This window comes from Marmota monax, unplaced genomic scaffold (assembly GCF_021218885.2).
Source record: "Marmota monax isolate L192 unplaced genomic scaffold, Marmota_monax_Labrador192_F-V1.1 WCK01_AAM20220418_F8-fsc00004, whole genome shotgun sequence".
In the NCBI taxonomy this organism is placed as follows: Eukaryota; Metazoa; Chordata; class Mammalia; order Rodentia; family Sciuridae; genus Marmota; species Marmota monax.
The window spans coordinates 13982759-14006531 of NW_026692881.1; the positions used below are offsets into that span (position 1 = coordinate 13982759).

The 23773-nt window shown below is 45.3% G+C and overlaps 2 protein-coding genes across 8 annotated transcripts in view; one reads left to right on the top strand and one right to left on the bottom strand.

The window, feature by feature from the left end:
• The first annotated feature begins 21 nt into the window (after positions 1–21).
• Positions 22–23236, top strand: Zdhhc16 (zinc finger DHHC-type palmitoyltransferase 16). 4 transcript variants are annotated; one of them, XM_046449961.2, is made up of 12 exons: positions 22–263; positions 3695–3942; positions 4121–4315; positions 4456–4544; positions 4936–4964; positions 5655–5788; positions 5927–5974; positions 6783–6868; positions 6980–7075; positions 7744–7867; positions 8078–8148; positions 20045–23236. In XM_046449961.2, the coding sequence occupies exons 2-12, from the start codon at positions 3700–3702 to the stop codon at positions 20082–20084; spliced, it is 1155 nt and encodes a 384-aa protein (XP_046305917.1). In that variant the 5' UTR covers positions 22–263; positions 3695–3699; the 3' UTR covers positions 20085–23236. The 4 variants fall into 4 exon arrangements, with proteins under 4 accessions (XP_046305917.1, XP_046305912.1, XP_046305918.1 ...); XM_046449956.2 differs by lacking the exon at positions 20045–23236 and adding an exon at positions 8792–9381 and having other exon boundaries at positions 23–263; XM_046449962.2 differs by lacking the exons at positions 6980–7075; positions 20045–23236 and adding an exon at positions 8792–9381 and having other exon boundaries at positions 25–263.
• Mms19 (MMS19 homolog, cytosolic iron-sulfur assembly component) overlaps positions 9611–23773 on the bottom strand; it is a 28547-nt gene continuing 14384 nt past the window's right edge. The window contains exons 7-31 of one of the 4 annotated variants that reach the window (XM_046449953.2): positions 23231–23359; positions 23079–23140; positions 20092–20178; positions 19617–19691; positions 19150–19227; positions 18449–18587; positions 18046–18200; positions 17697–17775; positions 17271–17396; positions 16993–17074; positions 16545–16642; positions 16288–16437; positions 14744–14899; positions 13879–13978; positions 13386–13488; positions 13167–13235; positions 12838–12964; positions 11949–12049; positions 11763–11819; positions 11428–11614; positions 11035–11117; positions 10749–10913; positions 10612–10671; positions 10095–10195; positions 9611–10015 (exon numbers count right to left, since the gene is read on the bottom strand). In XM_046449953.2, the coding sequence (XP_046305909.1) occupies positions 9988–10015; positions 10095–10195; positions 10612–10671; positions 10749–10913; positions 11035–11117; positions 11428–11614; positions 11763–11819; positions 11949–12049; positions 12838–12964; positions 13167–13235; positions 13386–13488; positions 13879–13978; positions 14744–14899; positions 16288–16437; positions 16545–16642; positions 16993–17074; positions 17271–17396; positions 17697–17775; positions 18046–18200; positions 18449–18587; positions 19150–19227; positions 19617–19691; positions 20092–20178; positions 23079–23140; positions 23231–23359 (2597 nt within the window). In that variant the 3' untranslated portion in view covers positions 9611–9987. Of the gene's footprint in view, positions 10016–10094; positions 10196–10611; positions 10672–10748; positions 10914–11034; positions 11118–11427; positions 11615–11762; positions 11820–11948; positions 12050–12837; positions 12965–13166; positions 13236–13385; positions 13489–13878; positions 13979–14743; positions 14900–16287; positions 16438–16544; positions 16646–16992; positions 17075–17270; positions 17397–17696; positions 17776–18045; positions 18224–18448; positions 18588–19149; positions 19228–19616; positions 19692–20091; positions 20179–23078; positions 23141–23230; positions 23360–23773 lie in introns of those variants that run through there. The other 3 variants (XM_046449952.2, XM_058581182.1, XM_058581183.1) reach the window with 3 other exon arrangements.

Sequence of the window (23773 nt, forward strand, 5' to 3'; positions counted from 1 at the left end):
TCCGGGGTAAACTCCATTTCCCAGGTTGCTCCGGGAAAAAATCGGAGGTGGAACTTCGAGGTTTCAGGGCACGCGCTTGCGCTCATGGTTGAGGATGGGCTGGCGGCGGGTCCCGGTCCGCTTACTGGCGCTGTGGGTGACGGGCAATGGTGGGTCGGATTGAACCTGGCCTGGCCCGGGCACCGAGCTGGAGCGGGGGGTGGTGAGCGGCCGCAGAGGCTGCGGTGTTTAATTTGGCTGATTGAGGAGTCGGCAGGGTGCAGGTAAGGAGAAGTCGCGGCCCTTGCTCCCCATCCTTGTCCATTTTTCTAGGGTCGGGCCCTGTCCCAGGGCCTTGATGTGAGTCCAGGTTCCTGCTCACTGCGCGCCCCGCCCTGCAGGGCCGTGTCCTCCTCTGGCAGAGCGTACCCTCGGGGCTTCTGTGAGGCGCAAAGCCGGAAGGAGGTCCGCCAGCCCTACTTGCCCATTTCACAGGTTTGGAAACTCAGATCCAGGGACAGGGTTTGACTTGTTCAAAGGCTCAAACATAATTCGAGGTAGAGCCCAAGCCGGAACCAAAGTTTTTTGGCCATCTGTCCGTTGCAGTTTGACATCACTGCCCTTTTTGAGACACAGAACATTTTCCTGGGTTTTGTAACTGCAGCTTTCAGTCCTGCATTGGATCCTCCAGTTGTGAGGGCCCCTTCTTAAGTGCATGCATTACTTCTTTTTTTTTAAAGCTGGCAACCCAGAAGGGATGTCTGCATATGAATGAAATACTGCGCTTTACTGAAGTCTGACATCTCTTACTTGAGATTGTAAACAACTTGAGAGCAGCATCTTAGTCTAGATGAAATTTGCGACGACGCTGATCTATTTTGTCTAAATTATGGCTGTTCTGGAATCTGTACCTCCTTATCCCCCCCCCCCCTTTTTTTTTTTTTTTTTTTTGCCAATCGGTTTTTCCCTAGGGAAACAGATGGTGATTTAGAGCTCAGGGATGAGGGGAGTGTTGTGGCCTGCAGTCTCTAATCTGGTGGCAGATGGCCACCATGGCCTGTGGGTACTACTGAGGAATGGGACTAGTCAGAGTTTATCTTGGTATGAGAGTAGAAATGTGCTTTTCTATTTCCTTCCCTGTTCACTCTGAGCTCACAGCCCCCCATCCCAACACATTTTTTTGTTTGCTCTTCAATTTCCTGAAATGAAACCTGTTTCATTGTGGCCCATGGATAACATCTTTTCCCTGGCATTCCCATGCCTCCCGTGTCTCAGTAGCTAAAAGTGAGAGGAAGGGCCTGGGTTCATATTTTGATCAACCAAATTTTACTTGTGTTTCTTCATCTGCAAGCTTTCTGTTCACTTGTTTGGGTTGACTTCTTGTTAGACTTGTTTTCTAAAATGTCTTTTAGCTCTTTTTCATGCTGTGATTCTAATTACGGTTTCTATTTTCTTTATTTTACTTTCTCTCTTCTTTATTAATCAGGAAGAATGTTAGCAGCAGGCACTTTATTTAGTGTTATCACATTTCAGGAATGACCTTGCTGATGTTTGTAGAACAGATAGATATCTGACCAGGCTTTCCACTTCTGCAACCCTCCAGGTCATTAATTTAACAACTATTTGAGTATTTTCATGAACCAGGTATTGTGCTAAGTACTTTATAAACTTTTCATTTATACTTTACCAAATATATGTGTGTACACACACACACACAGACTCGTATATTTATAAAGGGTTAGAGCTAGAAGGGATCTTACCATTTAATCTTACCTCCTCATTGAATGAGAACACAATGTTATTAAATTCCAGCAGGGATCAATGATTTGCCTAAGGTCACAGAACTACTTAGGGGCAGAATTGAACCCTAAGTAGTTACGTTTGGGAAGATGAGAGTTGCTAAATCTAGTCTTTGGGGTAGACATTTCATGTACAGCTCAGGAATTCAGGAAGTGGTTGAGAAGAATCTGAAAAGTAGAGAATCTAAGAAGGATAATTTTTATTTTTTTAGACTACTAGTGGTGGCTTTGAGGTAGAATATGATTCCTATTGATTACCTATGAGGAATGTATCTGATAGGTATGCCGTTGTTACAGAAAGTATTTTAGCAACTAGGAAATTCTCCATTATCTGTAGCAAGGGAGAATACAGTGGTGTGGACAGTCTAAAAGTCACCTAGATTTGTTGTGGGGCAGTTGTCCTGTTCTACTCTTACATTTAATTTTGGCTGTCTACTGTTTTGAAAATTCATGCTTTAGCCAAATCATGGTTCCAAACAATAGGCATCCAAATCTGAGCTTACTGGTTTTCCTCTTTTCTACACTTCCTTTTAATTTTCTTATCTTCCTAGGAGGTGATGGGAATGGCCAGTTTCTTTATCCTGGTGCATCGGGTAGGTCCTCCTAAATTGTCTTTCTCTCCTTTTGTAGGCCTTGTCTGCTGGGTTTCTTTTCTCTGTAAGGCTTACATGGCATGTAGGAGGAGGTAATTATTTTTTCTTTGAAAGATCTTCTGTGGGGATGAGCCAGAGTGCAAAGAGAATACATTGCTCTAGTTACTGAATTGAAACCATCCCCATAGCACAGCAGCCTCCTCCAGTTTCTGCTGGGTTTTGAGCTGCCTGTTAAATAAGTCAGTGGAGTTGTTAAGGACAAAGCGGCCCTTCCTGGCTGCTCTAGGGGAAAATCAGATAATTTCCTTTCTGGTAAAAGAGTTAATCTGCAGAATTGAGACTGTCATGGAAAAAGTCTGGTAGAGCATCTGTGTCCTGGTCATTGCCTGGGCAGTGAGCTCCTATGCTGTGGATGAGGTGGAGAGTGCCAAGGGATGGAGGCTCTTGCACAGCTGGGAAAGTTGGTTGGGAAGCTTGGGGCCAAGGGCAGCAGCTGCAGAGAAGGTCCTTTTGTGTCTTACTAGTGCATCAGGGAAGACTTGTCACTGAGAGGGCAGGCCCTGAGGTTTTCATGAGCCACCAGCATGGAGATCCCTCCCACAGCTGTGTCTCCAGCCTTGGTTCTGTTGCTCTGAATACCTGAAGTTGTTCTGGCTGCTGTACCCTTGGGGTAGGGCTGGGAGTGGAATTGGAGACAAAGCATCTTATGTCATTTGAGGGTTGGCTGTCTTGACAGGAGACAGTAATCTCATGCTACCAGGTTGAGTCTCCTGGCCTGGAACATCAGCCTAGAGGGAGTAGGAAAAAGTATCTTTTACCAAGACAGCACCAAGGCAAATCTATGTGTAGGATTCATATGCTATACCCTTGGTGGTCAGGGCAGGCAGGAGGCCCTGGGAAACTTCTGCCACAGTGGTCTTGCCAAGATGTACTGGGCAGCTTTGTTCATGTGGGCCATGCTTCTTTCAATGGTTTCTACACAGATAGCTCCAAAGACTCCTTTGTGATGCCACCTTTCTCTCCCTTACTCTAATACCATGACCCCTTTAGTTTAAGTGGATTTGCTGTGCACCCCTGTGGCATAATATAAATACAATTTATGCAGGTTCAGAACCTCCAGTCCCTCTTTCTGGTTAGGACATGAGCACTGGACATTCCATAGAAAAATGAAGTTCCATTCGTATTCCTCACAGCTGGTGACTGGCCTAGCTGGGTCTTAGTTTTAGGTGTTTGCCCTCTGAGCTGGTGCTCAGGGCCTTCCCAATGGTTGGGGAGGGAGGGATAGGACTCACACTGGATCCTTACAATGGTATTCTCTCCTAGGAGCGATGAGGGGTCAGCGGAGCCTGCTGCTGGGCCCAGCCCGCCTCTGTCTGCGCCTGCTTCTGCTCCTGGGTTACAGGCGCCGCTGCCCACCTCTGCTCCGGGGCCTGGTACAGCGCTGGCGCTATGGCAAGGTCTGCCTGCGCTCCTTGCTCTATAACTCCTTTGGGGGTGGTGATACTGCTGTCGATGCTGCCTTTGAGCCTGTCTACTGGCTGGTGGACAACGTGATCCGCTGGTTTGGGGTGGTAAGTGATGCCTAAGAGCAGGAAAATGAATGTTTTGGGGGGAGCAGAGAGACGTGTCTCTCACTGATAGACCTGCATTAGGTTCTGGAGGCCAGCCCTCTATCCCTAGAGAAATTCCTGAGTCTCCTCTGGGTATAGCGTTCTTACTGTGTCTACCTGACCTCACTGGTGTTGGCAGGTGTTCGTGGTGCTGGTGATAGTGCTGACGGGCTCCATCGTGGCCATCGCCTACTTGTGTGTCCTGCCTCTCATCCTTCAAACCTACTCGGTGCCACGACTCTGCTGGCATTTCTTCTACAGTCACTGGAATCTGATTCTCATCGTTTTCCATTACTACCAGGCCATCACCACTCCACCTGGGTACCCACCCCAGGTGGGTTCCGCTGGGGGGAGGGGAGGTAGGGGCAGAGTTGCAGCTATCTGAGCCAGTCTCAGGAGTGGGAGAATGTCATGGAATATTTTGAGGCATAGAAATGGTGCTGCCATAGTGGTCATGATGCTCTTTCTTCACAGGGCAGGAATGACATTGCCACAGTCTCCATCTGTAAGAAGTGTATTTATCCCAAACCTGCCCGAACACACCACTGCAGCATCTGCAATAGGTTGGTCTTGGCTTTGTTCTTTATGAACCCCAGAAGTGACTCTCTTGCTGTGGCCCTAGGGCAAAACCTGACTTAAGAGTTTGCTAAGACATGTATCAAGTATCCATCTCGTCCCAGGCAACATTCTCTTATTTCCTGAAACATAGTCCTCAGGATGGTTCTGAGTTAGGCATTATTACTACTTGTGGAAACTGAGACTCAAGAGAGGATTACTTTGTCCAGTATCACATAGCCAATAAGTTATAGAGCTGGGTTTGAAGCAAAGCCTGGCTGTCTTCAAAGTCTGTGCCCTCTCCACCTCAGCAGGATGCTGGCCCTTGTAGGAAAGGATTGGTACTGACATCTCAAGAACCATGGCCACCTAAACAGAGCCTGTGTCCCTCCCTCACAGGTGTGTGCTGAAGATGGACCATCACTGCCGTATCCTTTTGCTTTCTTCTGCCTGAGACTGACTTCTTTAGTTCCAGAGCACTATACAGGGTTAATGGCCACATGCCTAAGACTTCACTGTGCAGAGAACACTGGGCTCATGAGAAGTTAGTAGAAAAGACATTGTGGGGGTTGATCATCTCTTGCGGGGCACAGGAGGCTCATAGGCTCTCTGGGATGGATTCTCTGGGTGCAAGGAATCTTTTTTTTTCTTTTTTTTTGGTGGTGCTGGGGATTGAACCCAGGGCCTTGTGCATGGGAGGCAAGCACTTTTGCCAATTGAGCTATATCCCCAGCCTGAGCCAGGGATCTTTCAACAGGTTTCTTTTGTAGGCTGTTATGCTAATAGCTGTTGGGTGGAAAGTGATGCCAGGGCTTCGCTGGCTGTCCCCTGGGGGTACCAAATAGAATCATGGGTCCCCCTGTGTTGTCCCATACAGATGTCCAGTTAACCCTAGTGAGGTTAAAGTATTGGCAGATTCATTTTCATGATTCTGTGGGGGTACTTGAGTGCTCTGAAAAGCTTATGAGACTTTGACCTGAACCTTAGGAAATAATCCCATATTTTCTTGCCTTTGGAAAATAATTCTTGCTTGGTTGATGCTCTTTAACCAAGTATGAACCAGAGGCCTGGACACCACTGAAATTGTTTGATCTTGTCCTTAATCATCCCCTCACCAGCCTGGCTAAATAACTGTGTGGGCCACTATAACCATCGGTACTTCTTCTCTTTCTGCTTTTTCATGACTCTGGGCTGTGTCTACTGCAGCTATGGAAGTTGGGACCTTTTCCGGGAGGCTTATGCTGCCATTGAGGTGAGCCTACGGTTAGGAGCAGGGTGACTCAATGGTGCAGTGTTTCAGGGTGTGAGCCTGTCCCTAAGGAATGGGACTGGTAGCACCCCCACCCCAGGGCCTTAAGAGTATAACCAGCACTGTTTTCCATCCCCTTAGAAAATGAAACAGCTCGACAAGAACAAACTGCAGGCGGTTGCCAACCAGGTGGGCTGTCCCCACCCCACTGCCTCCTGCTGCTCAGGCCAGGAACATAGAGCTGCTCAGACAGCTGGGCCTGCTACTTTAGTTGTAGGGGCTTGTTGAGCCTCAGTAGGCTGAATCAGGGATGTTTAGGGAGGCTGCAGTAGGTGGACTAAGTGGCTTGGGGCAAGCTGGAAGTGTCTGGGATGTGACAATTTTTGACTATCCCATCATCATATTTGGGCTGAGCCTGGACTCTGTCTTGGTGATGGCCTGAGCAGCAAGGAGCCTGTGTTAGTCTGTGTAATGGGGTTCCAGGGGACAGACATCAAGCTGGTCCATCTGCATCTGGGTAATCCCCACTCTGCCTCTTAGAACTCCTTATTCTGAGCACATCCTGGGCTTATATGCTGTACCTCTGCTGCCCTTCTCAGTTCTTAATGATTTTTTCCTCTGCAATTAGTGAATGCCGGTTATGGGTCTGGTCTCCTTTCTTGGGGATACAGCCACATAAAGGAGTTATGGCTGTGGAATGGAGTGGCTTCCCCTGGAGCCCCATTCATGTTGTCAACCTAAAGGCCCAGGGTCAGCTCTCCTCCTGTGCTTTTCCATCTTGTCCAGACCTGCCCTGCCCAGTGTTTGTCCATGTGTTGGTGCCACCAGGTTTGGTCCACTCCTTTGCCTGCTGTCCTGACTCCTGTGTAGCTTTAGTCTCCATTTTTTCTGCCTGGGTTTGGAATACTTCCTGCATATAGGTGCTGGGGGCTTTGGTGGCAGTTGATAGAGACCAACTGAGCAAAAGGAGCCAGGCTTTGCTTTTTTCTTTTTCTAGACTTATCACCAGACCCCACCACCCACCTTCTCCTTTCGGGAAAGGATAACTCACAAGAGCCTTGTCTACCTCTGGTTCCTGTGCAGGTATTTAACTCAGTTTTGATAGTTTTAAGGGTAGGGCAGCTTTAGAAAAACCTTTTTTAAGTGCCCAAATGCAGGCAGGAACCCATCCTGAATGACCTGCCTCTGTTCTAGTCTAATTGAGGTTGGCAGAGTCAGCACTTTTCTTCAGCATTTTGGGGCAGGGAACACTCAGGACATGAGCACTGCTGTTTACCAAGCACTAAGGATGTAAGCATGCTTGTTATTTATTATGTGCCAAGGTAAGTTAAACTTATTTATTCCTGGTAGTAACTATCTAAAGGGTAGGTGACTGCATTTTATAGATTTATAGAATGAAGTGATGTGTTCCTTGATACATGGCTAGGAGTGCTACAGCTGGAATGCAAATTTCATGTCACCCTTATCTTATCCCCCAGTGTTTTTGCTACTCTTCACTGTCTCCCAAGCATGAGTTTTTAGGAAATATAGAATGTTCTCTCAATAGACTTATTTCTCCCCCTTCCTTTCCACATGACTTATTTTCATCCTACACTGACACATTTTTTAATTTTATTTTTAGGTATTAGGGATGGAATCTGGGGCCTCACAAATGCTACAGAGGTGCTCCAATGAGCTACATCCCCAGCCCTTTTAAAATTTTACTTTGAGACAGGGTCTCACTAAATAGCCTAGGCTGACCTTGAACATCAATGTGATACCCCTTCCTCAGCCTCCTCCTGAGTAGATGGGAGCCTGATGTTCTTTATAGATATGGTGAAAGTACAAGTTAATCTAGGAAGTATGCCAGGAGATAAGAAAAATGAGGCAGAGAGGTTGCTAACTAATCATTGTGTAGCTCAGCTTCAGACCTACATCCAATGGCCCTAATTTCTACCAATCTTTGTCTATTTTCTTAGTTCTGTGGCACTTGCCCTGGGTGCCCTAACCATATGGCATGCTGTTCTCATCAGCCGGGGTGAGACTAGCATCGAAAGGCACATCAACAAGAAGGAAAGACGTCGACTACAGGCGAAGGGCAGAGTGAGTGGGGTTGAGGGCTTGGGTGGGCAGGTAGGTAACTGAACCTGTATCCTGGAAGCAGAGGACATGGTCAGGGACAACTCTGTAACTATAACATAATGCCAGAACTTGCTTACCTGGGCTTCAATTTAGCCAAAATTGTCTCCAAAATGAGAAGGGGATTATAAAGAAGAGGTCTGTAGAAATGTTTTTTCTTTTCCTTGGCTCTAGGTATTTAGGAATCCTTACAACTATGGCTGTCTGGACAACTGGAAGGTATTCCTGGGTGTGGACACAGGAAGGTAAAGTAAGAGACCAGTGATGAGAAAGATGGCCTCTACCTGGGAATACTTAGAATGTGGATAGTGCCACTGAAGGATTTTAATTGGATTTCATTTTCATGAGTTTAAATAGCCACATGTCCCTGTCTTTGCAGTTCTAAACTGTAGGAGTAAAGAACATTGCTTTCATTTAAGACAGAGGGGCTTGGGGCTCAAACCACGGCTTAAGGAGCAGATCAGGTTTAAGATGACTACACTAGAATACTGAAAAAGGTAGTATGTAGTAGTTGCCAATCACTTTTCATTTGTAGGCAGTGTTTTGGAGTCCTGAGGCAATAAACAAAGCTAGCTCTCTGAGCCGTAGAGACAAGGGGAAGTCATTCTTCAAACTGAATTACTGAGGCAATAAACAACCAGTCACATTGTCAGTTCTTTCCTTCCTCCCTTTCTCATCTTTATTATACTCCTGCCTAACACTGTGCTTGCAGAGGCCCCTTAGAATAGCTCAAAACCTCAAAAGGCCTTCAAGGGCCCAGAAGACAGATCAAATGGACAGTATTAGGACTCTTATTACCTTTGTGCTTGATGTATGCTTGCTGTAAAATAAATAGAAAGGACACCAGGAACTTTTGGAACTCAGAAACATTTCTGTCTTCTCTTGTAGGCACTGGCTTACCCGTGTGCTGTTACCTTCTAGTCACTTGCCCCATGGGAATGGAATGAGCTGGGACCCCCCTCCCTGGGTGACTGTTCACTCAGCCTCTGTGATGGCGGTGTGAGCTGGGTTGTGCCAGCCACACTTGAGTATTTGTTCTGCTGCCTACACTGTCTCAAGGGCCTCCAAGGGCAGCTTTCCTTGGAACCCTTCATCAAAAGGAGCCAGTGGGCCTGCCTTAAGGTACTATGCAGGAACAACTGAAGGACCAGCCTGGCCAGGGCAGAAGCAAGACACAATGTGGAGAAATCCTAGGACTAAAATCCCTTTACTCAGGCAAATAAATTCTAGCCCCAGCCTAGGGGTCAGGCAGCTAGCTACCTTGTCCGGTGCTGATCTGATATTCTCCATGTCACAGCACTGGGGCTGGCCATCACCTCTCCCACTTGTTGTTTGGGGAAACACCTGAAGGGTACATCTGGGATCCTAACTTCTTAATGGGGCAAAGACAACAGGCCTGCTGCCCAGGTCAGAGTCACTGCCACTTCTCACATGCTAATGAAGGGAACAAAAATAAAGGTGTTTGATTTGTAAAAGTATACGGGTTTTTAACTCTTTGCCTAGTTCTAGGGCAGGGAAGGGTGGGAGAAGTCAGGGTCAGGGCCTAGTGAGTAGATATTCTGCTCACACCTTCATTGCCCTTACTTGGAGGGGTTGGATGCCCTGCAGAATTCTTGACTAACCCTTAAACATCACTGTGCCACCTCTGGCTATGTGCTACTGAGGCATATGTGGGGTGAGGGGGACTAGCTCTGATAGTTAGCACCATTACCAAAAGAAACCTTTATTCTCCAGCAGGTACACACGTGTTCACTATCATCCACTATCCCTGGTCTTCAGGGTCACAGTCATCTGCACTCACCCCTCAGCAGCATAGCTCCCATTTCCTGACATGAGATACAACAGAAGGGCCCCACAACCCAAGATCTTCCTTCAAAAACAAGTAGACTTGCTCTGTTAATTCACGAATCCTTTAGAAATTAGGATTCTGTTTTTTCTTGTATAGCCATGCAGCAGAGGCCCAGCGCTTGTGCTGTGTCTGTGGGAAAGGCGGGCAGAGGCTAGTATTCTTGCCTTGGGCAAGATGGCTTGAGTTAGTAATTCCAGGTTAGATTGTCAGAAGAGTCTAGGCCAGAAATAAGGGCTCAGCTGCCAGGGCTCCCCAGCAGAAACCTGTAAGCATAAAGAAAATCGGCAGCATCAGCAGTAAGGCTCGTTTTGGTCCCATCTCTCCCCATGACCTAGAACTCACCACTCTCCCCTGGCTGACACAGCTTCCTTTCGCACTAGTCTCTTCTTATCATCCAGGGGTTTGGCCAATGCCCGGATCACCTGTGGTTTATATGGTAGCAGCTGTGGAGTCAGAGGAGATAATCTTAGCCAAGGTCAAACTTAGCAACCAGAAGAGCTGCTTCTCTGGCTTTGTAGAACTAATATTCAAAAAGAGCAGAATATATCCTATCCGTTTTTAATGGGAGAGATTGAACCAAGGGCCTCACATGTGCTAAGCACATATAATATATCCTACTCTTTTTTAGTGATTCTAGAGGATGCCAAGTGGCAGGATGGCCATTCTATTTATTGGGTGGTCAGTATTTTTTAGAATCATTCTGGCCCCAAGGGAAAAAAAATCTGTGCTTATCTGTACCTTGTAGTTCATATCTTAACCACACAGCAGGGTGGCTAATCTCACTTGATAAAGGCAAAGAGGTACTTCCCTGGTTCTTGAAAGAGGTTCCCAGGCCAGGGAGGACAACAGAGGTACTCACCACAGGAGTGGGCAGGTGAGTGAGAGCATGCATACACTGCAGTGCAGCGATCCGGACAGCCTGGAACACAATCATACAGAGATGAGGGAGACCTGAGGAGAGATGAAGTACCACAGAGGTGCTAGGGCTCAACGCACCATGGAAGGGCTGGAACTGAGGTTCAGAAACTTGGTGACCAGGGTTTCAACATGAAGACTCATGACTTGGGGTGCTTCCAGTAGAAGAGGCTGAAGGCAGCTGAGGGTAGACAGCTGGACCACAGAGTCGGGGCATGATAGGGCCTCCAACAGCAAGGAAAGAAGCTAAGAGGCAACAGAAAAAGAGGGGTGACCACATTGTGATGATCTTTGTTCTCCCCTTTCTGGCCCAGGCTATGGGAGAAAAGCTTTGTCTCTTGCTTAGAGGCTGATTATAGAAACTTACTGTGGGCAGCTCTGGCAAAAGCACAGGCTTGGGCAATCTGTTGAGTACATGGGACAGACCCTTCAGGTAGTTTGGCTTCACATCTGTAAAAAAAAAATGGAGAAGCTTGGGGAGAAACAGGCTTAGACAGTCATTCAAGAACTCAACTCCAATCTCTGAGAAGGCTGGAATTTCAGCATACAAAAGGAGAAGGAAAACAAAGCAACTCAAGCTCAGAATAAGCAAGATATACCGATTAAAGGAAAAAGTGGGGCAAGAATCGGGAAGTTTAGTTTTCTGGGTATAGAACATAGCACAACTCTAAAGAAGCGCTTGGGTCATAAATTATTTTAGACTGTTCCCAAGTGAAACAGAGGTCTATATATCTGGGGGCCTGCCTTTCAGATTTCTTACCTTGAGGAGCAGTGTGGAAGCCTTGGACCAAAGCAGGCACATTATCTGTGAAGAAACGTTGACGGAACATGATCCGCACATCAGCGTGGCCGGCTCGAGTCAGCACATCAGTACAGTCAGACATGAGCAGAGAAAAGCCATCAGCTGCTGCTGGGCCTAGTTCTGGGTCACTCAGGAGGCCCATAAGCTAGAGAAAAGAGAATCTCTGAGGTACATCAGGGATGAAGAACCTTAAATGCCAAGGAGGAGGATGGAAGTGGTTTCCAGGAGCAACAGGGTAAGAGGGTTCCTATTTAAGTCTGAGTTCTCCTGTGTCCCAGAAAGGAAGGACTTACCTGGGCAGTAAGGCAGGAACTGAGAGGATGGTATCTGAGTACTAGGGCCTTTGTTACCTGTAATATGAGAGACGAAGTCAAACCCCAGAACCTGGAGGTAGCTGCTTATGGCTCAGGGTCATCAGGGACATTTTATTTAACCAAATAACTGCCTGTGTCCAGCCAGAATTGATTCCACCTCCTTACCCAGAGCAGCAGTGTGAAGGCCTGACTGCGTGAAGGCTTGGAGCCCAGGCCATTTTCCACTGTGTCCACAGCCAGCTGGAGGAATTCATCGAGCTGCTGCCCTAAAAAGGAAGCAGGACATGCTGATGCAATGGCAGCATTTTTTCCTTTAATGATGAGAACGTAAGTCATTTAAGTGCAGAATACCCAAGAAACCGTATCAATATCATTTCATCTGGAGAAAAAATAAGACACTAGCATGAGAGCCTGGTATAGTCCACTCAACACAGGGATGCTGGCATTGGAGGAGAAGGTTGTCAACTCCCAATAAAGCTTCTCTGTTGAGTGCCACTGTAGAACCCTGTAACGCTTTGTCTAGTTTCTCCTCTAGAGTCTTGTCCCAAGATCTGGTGACAGTGTTTGAGCAGGGGCAGCCCTGTTATGTTACTAATAAGCTCTTTTTTTTTTTTTTTTTTTGAGGTACTGAGTATTAAACCCAGAGGTGCTTTACTATGGAGCCTACACCCCCCAGCCCTTTATTTTGAGACAGGATCTTACTAAGTTTCCCTGACTGGCCTCGAACCTGAGATCCTGTCTCAGGCTTCGGAGAAGTGCCACCACACGCAGCTAGCAAGGTCTTCCTCTTTTTTTTTTTTTTTGGTATTGGGTATTCAACTCAGGGGTGCTTAATCACTGAGTTACATCCCTGGCTCTTTTAATTTTGTATGTTGAGGCAGGGTCTCACTGAGTTGCTTAGCCCCTTGCTAAATTTCTGAGGCTGGCTTTGAACTTATGATCTTCCTGCTTCATTCTCCCGAACTGCTGGGATTACAGGTGTGTGACACTGCACTTGGCAGCAAGCCCCCTTTTTAAAGGTTTGAGGAGGCTCCCAACCCAGACTCACTAATACCTGCAGGATGTTTGTTGAGGAGTCCTGCAAAACACTTGGCAGCAGCAGTGGAGGAGAAGGGGCAGCCATGGCAGCAGCTCAGCTCCAAAAGCTCCCGCATGAGTTGGTTCAGCTGAGGGATTTCCACCTACAGAAAACCTGGCTATGTAACGGACCCAGAAAACACTTGAACTCCAAAAGATACCTAGTAAGAAGTGCCAGCAGGGATTGGCAGAAGGATAGATGAGAACTAAATTCTTTAGTGGGGGAAGTAAAAAATCAGCTTGGCCTGGCAAATTTCAGCCCAGGTCACCCCAAGATCCAACTCCCCAAATGTTGTACTAACTTACATTTCGTGGCAGGGAGCAGACGAAGGCCATCAGCAGTGCAATCAGCCGTCTCTGCCCTGAGGAGCCATCCTATAAGGGAAAAAAAAGCTGTTTCAGGCCTGTCCTGCCAGCAATAGGCTTGTCTGCTCCTATACCCACCCTAGATCAGCCCTGCAAGAAGAAGTTTGAAGGATACAAATCCCAAGATTCTCCCTCATCTGATCCATCAGACTCTTTTACCTGGAATGGCTGGAATCTGCTTGGGAAGCTGTTTTCAGGCAGAAAGGAGGTGTTGCCATCCAAGAAGAGGGGCACAATGCGGGTGACACTCTGGGCAGCTAATCTGGGGGGCAGAGAACAGGTGTTATCAAGGGACTAGGATTCTAAACAGCCCTTCCCTCCACAGCAGTGCCTTTCCAACAGGGGTTCTCATTAGGATCACTGAGCCAATGGTGCAGGCTAGGATCATTATGTATTTGACAAATATTAATTTGGCACATATTATATGCTTGGAAACATTCCCTTTGAGACTGCTGTGATAGAGCAGTGAGCGAAACAGACCAAATCTCTACTCTATTATAGCTTAAACTCTAGTAAGGAACTCAATGTATAGTTTTAAAAATGTTCTACAGGTGATTTTGCAACTAAGAATACTGCCTATGGCTTGCCCACCCCTATAGTCCATGGTGTTAAAAACCCCTTCTTTAGCTTTATCAGCAAAACTTATACTCACTCAGGGCTCAGGTGGGTGGTGGCAGTGCCAATGACAGACACCATGGCGGCCAAGACTTCTTCTTCCAACAGCACTTTTCTTAGAACTGAGGGCTCCTTCTCTGCAAAAACACCAAAACATATACATAGAATCAAAAGGCCTTGACTGGTTCAGAAATCCAAAATGATTAATTCCTGTCCTTGTCACAATGAGCTTGACTCAAGCCACAAAGCAGCAGTTCTCAATCTGTCCTCTAGTACTGTGGCCTTGAGAATCAGCAAGGCACCAGAAACAGATGGAGCTCTTGGGAGCACTGTGCCTAGTCCTTAGGCACAATGGGAAAGAGGATGTTAATATGAACATTCTTAATATTAGACCTAGAAATGCTGGTCTTTTAAAAAATTTTAAAACAACCTGAATTTATTTTTATAGGTCCTTATATATACCAGCTATCATACACTGAACACTAGTTGTGCAACTGGGCATCACACATTATCTTCCTTAATCCTTAACAACTACCATGTGATATAGATATTACTATCCCCATAGAATCAATTAAAAGGAAATAAGGTACACATTTTTTTTTGAGGTGCTAGGAACTGAACCTAGGGTTTCACAAATGCTAGGCAAATGCTCTAATGATGAGCTATATCTCCAGCCTGGTATGCATCCTTTCGTACACTACTAAATCTAGTGGATCCTGGTTTCTGCCATTGATCATGTTTAGCACCCTTTCCTCTGAAGTAAAATCTCACTTGGACAAAAGATTCAAAGTAAACCCGATGGAACAAAATGCAGTATCATTAATACTCAGTGGGTGGCAGTGCTGTCCAACAATAGTGGAAGGCAGAATTCTGACAGGATGAGGAGAGGTGGAGAAAATTACCTGGCATGGAAGCCTGCACACTCAGGGCAAGCAGGCAAGGTACAGCGGTTTCATGGAAATACCAGCAGCTCTCGGGGTCCTGCTGGCATTTTTCTGCCACCTGCTGGAGACTCTGGCAGATAGCAATGACTTCAGTGGATCCTGCAACCACATTCCCTGGTGGGGAGAAAGTCAGTGTTGTCTAAGGTTTTCTGAAAAGCACATTAGGTATTTCTGATACAGCAGATAAAATAGCAGTCAAAGACAATGTTTAGAAGAAAGTGTCTTATTTAAGAGCCCAGTTATTAGCTTTTTTCTCTATTCTGACTTTAAAGGTGAGACCTGCTCTGTGCCAAATCTGCAGCAGAAGTATTCACTTACTCTCTTCCCTTTGTTTTTATAATAATTCTAGAAGTATCACTTCCTCCACTTTACAGAGGTGGATATGGAGCCTCAATGAAATTATCAGTGTTTTTTCCAGGGTCACAGGAAGTACAGAGTCAGGAATCAGACCCAGGCCACAGTGTGAGTCTACTGTTCTTGTCTCTACCTAAAAGCTGTTGAATCCACCCACAAGGGCTGGACAGTCCAAAGCAGAGAACTGATTAGTCAGGACTCAGGGTGACAGTGAATAGATTCCTATTAGCAACAGCTATGATTACTTTGGCCATGAGAGTACCTGAGTTACCTGGAGATTCAGCTCAAAAGCAGATTCTCATCAGTTAGGGCTGAAACTACATTTTTAGTGAGTTCCTAGATGACACCCAGGCTGCTGGTTGACCATATTGAGCACCATGCACTTGAAAATCACTTGATAACTCTTTACAGTTGCTATTTTACAAGTCAGATACTGATTCAATTGTAGTAAGGTACCTGTAATTTTTTTTTTTTTTTTTAAAGTTCACCACATCCAGAGAAAGACAAATACTGTGTTTTTTTGTTTTTATTTATTTTTTCTTAAGTTGTAGATGGACACATTTATTTTTTATGTGGTGCTGAGGGTCAAATCCAGTGCCTCACACATGCTAGGTCTGCACTCTACTACTGAACTACAACTGCAGTCCCTAAATACTGTTTTGAATAGTGGTTACCAGAGAGTGGGAAAGGTATGGGGGTGGGGAATGAAGAGGTGATAGTTAATGAGTACAGGGAGTGCTGCTGGATAGGAGAAATAACTTCTAATGTTCAACAGTACAGTCGGGTAACTATGGCTGATAATGATTAATTGGAAAAAAAATTTTTCAGTGCTATGGATCAAACCCAGGGTACCTCACTTAGTTGAATATTTCAAAATAGCAAATAGTGAGGATTTTGAATGTTCTCAATGCAAAGAAATGATAAATGTGAGGTGACAGACCCTCCAATCAGTCTCATCTGATCATTACATAGTATATACACAGATTTAAATATCATACAATTACAATATATCAATTTTTTAAAAGAAGTTTACCATGTCACTCGCAGTACAACTACAATTAGAACCACTGCCTGAGAGGTGTCGACTTCAAACCCTGGCTGCAGGTCCCCATTTCATCCAGTTCCTGGTGATTATTCCTGGTACCTACCTTTGTTCACCTGCCAGAGATGCTGCAGCAGCAAAGGCAGCGTCTCCTTGACAATGCTGGGATGTGTTGAAACAGCTGACAAAGCTTGCAGACAGCGCAAATGCTGGGAACATTTGGTGGGCTCATCCCCTCTAGCCAAATCTGACTCGCCTGAAAGCAACCCAGGAGACAAAGTTTTACTGTGTGATGGTAGCAAGCATGAAGGCCCCCAAAGCCTTGCTCTGAAGGGCTGGTCACAAAAGATTAGCCATACCTACCTCTGTGCAGCTCCTCAGCAAGCTTGGGTATCAGGTGACTGCTAAAGGCCACAGGGTAGAGTGCAGCCAGGGCTCCTGATGCTTCCAGTGCTGCCAACCTACTGGGGCCAGAGCAGATAAGTATTAGCTGAGTCTTGGCCTACTGTTCTCTCACCAAGGCCTGCCAACAAGCAGATCTAGGAATGTGGGCTCCCAAGGCCACCTTGCTAAAGAGCAGGACTCAAATACCTACACCACTGAGTTGGACAGGGCTTCTTAATGCCCAAGGAAAAAGAGAGAGCAGTCCCACATCTCTCCAACCGGTTAGCATCCAGAGCCAAACACAGAGCCCACCTTCCCTAAGGAGAGACAAGGGTCAGAAGCACAGAGCCCTGGTCCTTGCTGCATCTGTTGCTGCCGTACAGAGGCAGGGAACAGTGTGCTCTACCTCACTGCTTTAGATTCTTACCAACTTTGGGAATCCTCCTCCAGGAAGCTCAGTCTGTACAGGTGACCCACCACCAGCTCCAAGTCCCCAGAAGATAGGAGACCTGTGGTTAGAAGGGAACATGAGTCTCACCTTTCTTCCCCTGCAGCCACTACAACCCTTCCAAAAATCCTATTGGAAATCCCAAATCAACTAGTGTTGCAGGGAGAACAGGGAATGAAAACTGTTCTTCATTTAAGATAGAAAATCACCAGGAGGGGGGCCATACACATATCTTCTCTCTTTTCCCTATGATGTACCTGGCTGGGCACCCAAGACTGTGAGTGTACGGATGCCAACAAGTTGAAGCTGAATGCTGGGGTCTGTTAAGGCCATGAATACCAGTGAGCAAAGCTGGTCCTTGAAGCCACTCAGAGGCCTTTCATCTAGGGAGAGACAGAGGCCAGGTTAGAAGGAAACCCTAATTCCATATCACTGACTCGGCACTATGTACTCATACTCTGAAAAGACAACTCAGAACAGATTTTAAGGGCTTAATCTATTAGGCATCCAGGAATGCACTGGAAAGATAAATAGGTCTCATCCATTCAGTGTTCTCTTGTGCTACAGCCTTAGAACAGGACTGCTATTCTAGACTGTCTCTGTATAGCAATCTGCCCTGCTATCCTTTATAGGCTGCAGATTTCATCAGCCCTCAAGATACCTCAACTGGAAGGTGACCTCACCTTTGTCCTCATAGCTCCATTTCTGCTGCAGCTTCAAGAAACCCAGGATCATTTCAAGGATTGTCCGTCGCTGGTTGCTCTGCAATGTATTAAAGAGTACTAGAGTCAAAAAATATTTTAAAGGATTTCAATCCTGCTACTCTGGAAAAAGGGGAAATTATCCTTTTATGTAAGACTTAAGTCAGTGAAGAGTGAATAAGGGAATGAACAGCAGCTAATGGGAGCAAAACCCCAGATCCCTCTGGGCCTAAGCTAATGTTTTGGTGTCTCTCTCTCTCAGAGTCTCTGAGAAAGGGATCTTGGCATGTTGGTCCAATCATCTCCCTCCCGCAAGACTGTACCCCCTTACCTGACTGTGCTTGTGGAACTGATCCAACAGTAGAGGCAGCACGCTGCTGGTGATGTGGTCACAGGCCCGAGCAGACGCACCTGCGGCTGCCTGCAACAGCTTGGCACTAGGCCACACCAGTTTCATATCTGGTTCACACAGATGGTGCCTGCAGTCTAGAGAGGCAGCAATCACAGACCTGGGGAGTAGGCCAAATGTTGCCTCCTGCCCCTAAAGTCCATGGAGGTTGGAAAGTGAGACCTAGAACAGTTTGCTAGCAGTTACCAAACTGTCTTTAATTCAAATTAGGGCTGCAGCCCCAAATCACTGAACATTGGGGGATGCACATGAAGGGTCATTGGCCCTTGAGAAATGTCATCTCTATTATGCTCACTCCCCTTTCTGGCTGTCATGGTCTCATTACCCTGTAGAATGTTGCTAAGGAAGGAGTCGAGGAGGTCCTCAGCATCAGCCCTCAGCACAGAGCAAGACAAACACGTCGTCAGGGAGAGGAGGGCTGCCAGGCCCTCTGTCTCCACCCGCTCACTTGCTGTCTGGAACACCTGTCAGGGAGGGATCCCATGGCTACTGAGGTGAGCCTGCACCAGATGAGACCCCACCCATCCCCTGTATATTTCTTTGGGGGCAGAGTATTGAGAACTTTAAGGGCACAGCAATGGAAATGGAACACTTCAATGGTGTCTTCATTGATTATCCTCACCAATTCCTTAGTCCCAATAGGATTATTACGCATACTTTTTAAGAAACAGAATGCCAATTCTGTGTAGTGGCTATGGGGATCCACCATCTAAAGTCTCTTTCTTTCCCTCACTATTCAGTATGATATCCACCCCACAACCCATACTCTTTGACATTAGAGGACAGGAAGTGGACATAGTGAAAAGGTGATCATGTGCCCTCAGCATGCAACTGGCTCATGCATAGGAATTCTCTCCCTTGTTACTCAACTAGACTAGAGACTAGACCTTGCTTGCCTGCTGAGTAACCAGGACTAGTACCCTGATCCTGGGGACAATAGGAAAAGAAGACAGTGGGGATTATTTCCCTTCATGCCCGACAGCTGGAATTAATAATAGTGAATTTAGCTAAATAAGTAGCACTCACCTCTCTACGGATAGAAGCCCAAAGGCTGGGGAGGAAGTCCTTCAGTTCTTTCTGTCCATATACAGCACAGCAAGCATTCTACCAAGGAAATAGCAGGCATCAGCTACCTACACATTCAGATGTCCTGAGATACAGGCACCTTGGCACAATGGCACATAAACGAGTCTAGTCCCCAGCAGAATGTTGTAATAGTCCTACCCAGGACCCAGAAAAAGAGGAGCTCAACCTGACTTATGAAAAAGAAGCATAAAGAGGAAGCCCTGGTGAGATTTTCCTTACCACTCAATTACTACAGGACAAGACAATATGTATCTGAGGGCTTTAAGTGATCACATAGGCCCAAATCCTGTGTATACAACTTTTGAGGCCTATGAACTGTTCTCTGGTTGTCCAAGAATCTCTTTATCTTTTAGTACCCCTATTTGGTCTAAAGGGAGCTGGATCCTGTAAGGAGAAAAGTCACTCACCAGAGTCTGCAGAGAATCCAGCTTGGCACTCAGAATTTCAGAATCCACCTTCTCAATCAGCAGGGGGAGTAGGAACTGTAGGAGAGAACTTAAAGCTGAAATAGGTAGTGTCTCAAGTTCAACTATGTCCTTACTGCCACCAGTCTCAAGGGACATCAAGGAGCTATACTCAAGTTAGGAGTAATGATTGTAAGCTAACCTTCCTGCTAAGCAGGCCATACTCCCAGTTACCTGAAAAATGGGCAAGTTGGCAGAGCTGGAGGATTTCAAAAAAGAGCACCATCTAGAGATGGAATTACTATTCTAAGGGATGAGATGGTTAAGTTTTTTATATTGAAAGTCTGAAGATACTTGCCATACAAGACATCTGCAGGATGCCATACCCTAAAATCTTTCTTTTTCTCCATGTTTCACTATTCTTTCTTCAGACTTCTTTTGGCAGACACTATGTACCCAAATCCTGGCTAAGACCTACCTCTGCAAATCGTGGTGTAGAAGCCAGCACAGCTCGAAGACTGAGGATGAGATCTTCTCTTTGGATACCATGGGGATCATTAGGTGGCTGGAAAGGAGAAAGGCCATGAGTTTGTATAATTTTTCAGACCACCTTTGGACACAAAGGCTTGAATCTGGCAAACCTACACAACAGGTGATGTGGTCACAGGTCTAGTCTAGCAGAATAAGAATATATGAGGCCTCAGCAAGAAAATATGCTTGCTCTTATGTGTTCCTTGGAGTTTTTTGTCTTTTAGGCATTTATTTTTGATCTGGTCACACATTTTCTATCTGATCTATCATTTTACCACTCATAGATAAGCACCCATAGCTTTCTGGGAATTGGTTTCTTCTCTGCACCTATATTAATATTATAATGTGTTAGTACACACTGGTTCTCTATAAATAAATGTGATTGCTAGCCAAGGATGGTGGCACATGCCTTTAATCTCAGCTATCTGGGAGGCTGAGGCAGGAGGATTCCAAGTTTGAGGCTGGCCTGGGCACCTTAGTGAGATTCTACCTCAAAATTTAAAAAAAGGGGCTGGACAAGCCAAGGAATACCAAGGACTGACTATATCACCAGTTGCTGGGGGAGAGGCAAGGAAGGATTCTTCCCGCAGGTGCCAACACCTTGATTTTGGTCATCTGGCCTCTAGAACTGTGAGAGTGTAAGTTTCCATTATTTAAACTTAAAAGGTGGGTGGGGGCTGGGAATATAGCTCAGTGGTAGGACACTTGCCTAGCTGAGGCCCTGGGTTTTATCCACAGTACTGGGAAAAAAAAGAAACAGAACAAAAAAATGTGACTGCTCTATATATACAGTCTATAATCTATTTCCTCTGTTAATATATTAATAAGAACATTTAAAATGGTATTATTCTTACATAACATGTTTTAGTGGTAGATACTATTTCATTGTGTGGTTCAGACACAGTTTATATAAATAACAATCATTTGACAGACATTTCTGTTTCTTCACCCATATAAAAACTTGTAACTCTGACAACATAAGCATATATAGTTTCTGTGTCAAGATGGCAGATCTGAAAACACTGAATCAGATTTTCATTTCTCCTTTGAAAACTACACAAAAAATACAATAAAAGGGATCTTCTTTTTTTGAGGACCTAAGGCTAAAAGTTGCAGATAACAAGGGAAAAGCCATCAGCAATAAAATTTTAGAAGCTGAAAAGCAAATAGATATGAAGAAAATGACTTAACAGACATAAGACAACAGAATCCCAGGTAGACTCTGGGCAAGCTAAATCACTACCCATACATACACTGCACAGTCCTCGAAAGGCTTTGGGACTGCAGTTCCAGGAACCTCTGGAGTTGGGAGTGGGGCTAGAGAAGCAGCCTGACTTTCTAGACTGACTTCTAGCTCCTCATTAAAGGTAGCAGAATCTGAGGTTTAATTTTCTGGAACAGGGGTCTTAAATCTTAGAGCTGCAGGTATAGTGGTGAGCCTCAGTGCTGCACCAAGAGATGGGGGTCTAAGTGATAGGTACTGAGTGCTGGTATTCTCAGCTCCCTCTGCTTGTCATCAGACCTATCCTGATAGGCAGACCTAAGGTCTTTTTTGAGAAGTACTGGACTAGCCCAAGAAAAATAATATTTGTGGAGTTCTTCAACTTTCCAGTAAGCCATTCTATGATGAAGCTCACACTTAATAAGTACACTTATAACCCTCACTTAGAAACATGTAAAAACTCCCAAGAACTTGCCTCCAGAATAAAATGAAAAAAAGGACTAGGGATGTAGTTCAGTGGTAGAGCACTTGCTTAGCATATGCTAGGCCCACTATCAGGGGAATTAAAAAAAAAAAAAAAACAAAAAACAACCTGGTAGCCAAAGCAGGATCTTTCAAGATTTCAAAGGCATAAAGTTGTTCTGAGGTAGAAAGGTCACTGATTATGGAAGATATGAAAATAATTTCAGGGCAGAAGTGATCCCAAGAAACAATGCCAAATGAAATAAGTTGGTAATTCCCTATAGCAAAAATGGCTGCAGCACTTCAATTATTTTTATTTTTTATGGCACTGGGGATTTAACCCAGGAGTGCTCTACCACTGAGCTACACCCCCAGCCTTGTTTATTTTTTTGGGGGGTGTCGGAGGACAGGGTCTTGCCAAGACTGGCCTCATACTCATTATCCTCCTGTCTTGGCCTCCCACCAAGTCACTGGGATTATATGTGCAGTGCAGCACAGCATTGAGCCTGGTTGACTGTGCACTCTGAAGGCAATGACAATCAATACTCAAATGTTGCTTGCTGTGCTGCAATAGAACTCTTCATTTCTCACATAGTACTAATGTTTGTAGTACACATACCCACGCATGCCTACACAGTAATTAGATCCTGTGTATTTTGAAGTAAAAAAGAAATCAAATGCAAAGTGGGAGGAAGGCCTGAGAGGGTCACAACAAATATCTCCTATACATACTGTGCTTGATTGTTCCTTTTTTGTTCTGCCAATTTGTTGTTATCTCCTGAGATGCCCTTTCCAATTCCAGAATCATATCCCATGCATTCCTTAGAAACAAACTGAAATCCTATCTTATCTATGAGGTCAGTACCTGCCTACTTGAGCTCACACTGAATTCTGTCTTCTCAGAAAACTATAGTATCACTCATTTTGGTACCTAATCTCATATTGTTACTTAAATGTTTCAGCTTTCAAGGGCATGGACTATGTTTCACAATCCTGTACCCCTCAGCACCAAGTATATTGTCAAGGAACTTAAGGAGTACCCTCAAATACTTGCTGATCTGAATTCTTCCTTAAATGTCAAATGCTTCTCCATTTCCCAGTGAATTAAAATGTAAATTAATGAGGATTTCTAAACATAAATCCAGGAAATGTCTGTTTTGTTCACATGTGTCCTCTGTGCCTAGAACAGTGCCTGTACATAGCAGGTACTCAACAAAATATTTAAATGAATAAACAAAGGTGCTTCTTACAGGAGTAAAATCAATAGGGAAATAACAGGATGTGACTTCAAATAACTCCTCCACAAAGGGTCCTGTGACAACAGAGAAAGAATGAGGTTGAATTATCAGTTTCATTCACCCAAGAAGCCCGAATCAGCTAATTCATGGCCACTAAGACATACCCAGGCTATAGTCCCTGGAGATGAGATCATGGACAATGCGGAATGCTACCAGAAGATTACGAGGATCCTTTTCCCCATCCATCACCTGGATGAAGCCAAATGTGAAGTCAGCTCCTAGGCCTTTTAGCTCTGGGAAGGAGAGAACAAGGTCACTACTGTCCCATGGGATAGAAAGTTCAGACTTTCTCCTAGGAGGCCTGTGTTCTCCTTCTGTTATCACTTGCTCCTCTCTCAGAACAGACCGTTATTGTCTTCCTATCTCAAGACAAAGTACTCAATAAAGGGATGAATACAAAAACACACACACACACACACACACAATTAAAAAATATATATATATATATATATATATGTATAATTTTAGGATAAAAATGTAAAAAACTTTATATATTGCAGAAGGGGAGAATGGACCCCCACTCACTCTTCATCATTCTGAGTACTGGCTCTTATCTATATAACCCCCAGGCTAAAATGCATCCTACTAACGGGAAAAAAAAGTAGTGTGTGCTCACTTTCAGATTTTCTAGTGAGTCCAGCCTCTTA

Bases quoted from the DNA above. Each gene is read 5' to 3' on its own strand.
- Zdhhc16 (XM_046449956.2), top strand. From the start codon at position 3,700: ATGAGGGGTCAGCGGAGCCTGCTGCTGGGCCCAGCCCGCCTCTGTCTG. The intron at 5,975-6,782 runs GTGGGCTGTCCC...TTCTTTTTCTAG, and splicing joins TGCAGGCGGTTGCCAACCAG to ACTTATCACCAGACCCCACC. The intron at 8,149-8,791 runs GTAAAGTAAGAG...CTTCTCTTGTAG, and splicing joins CTGGGTGTGGACACAGGAAG to GCACTGGCTTACCCGTGTGC.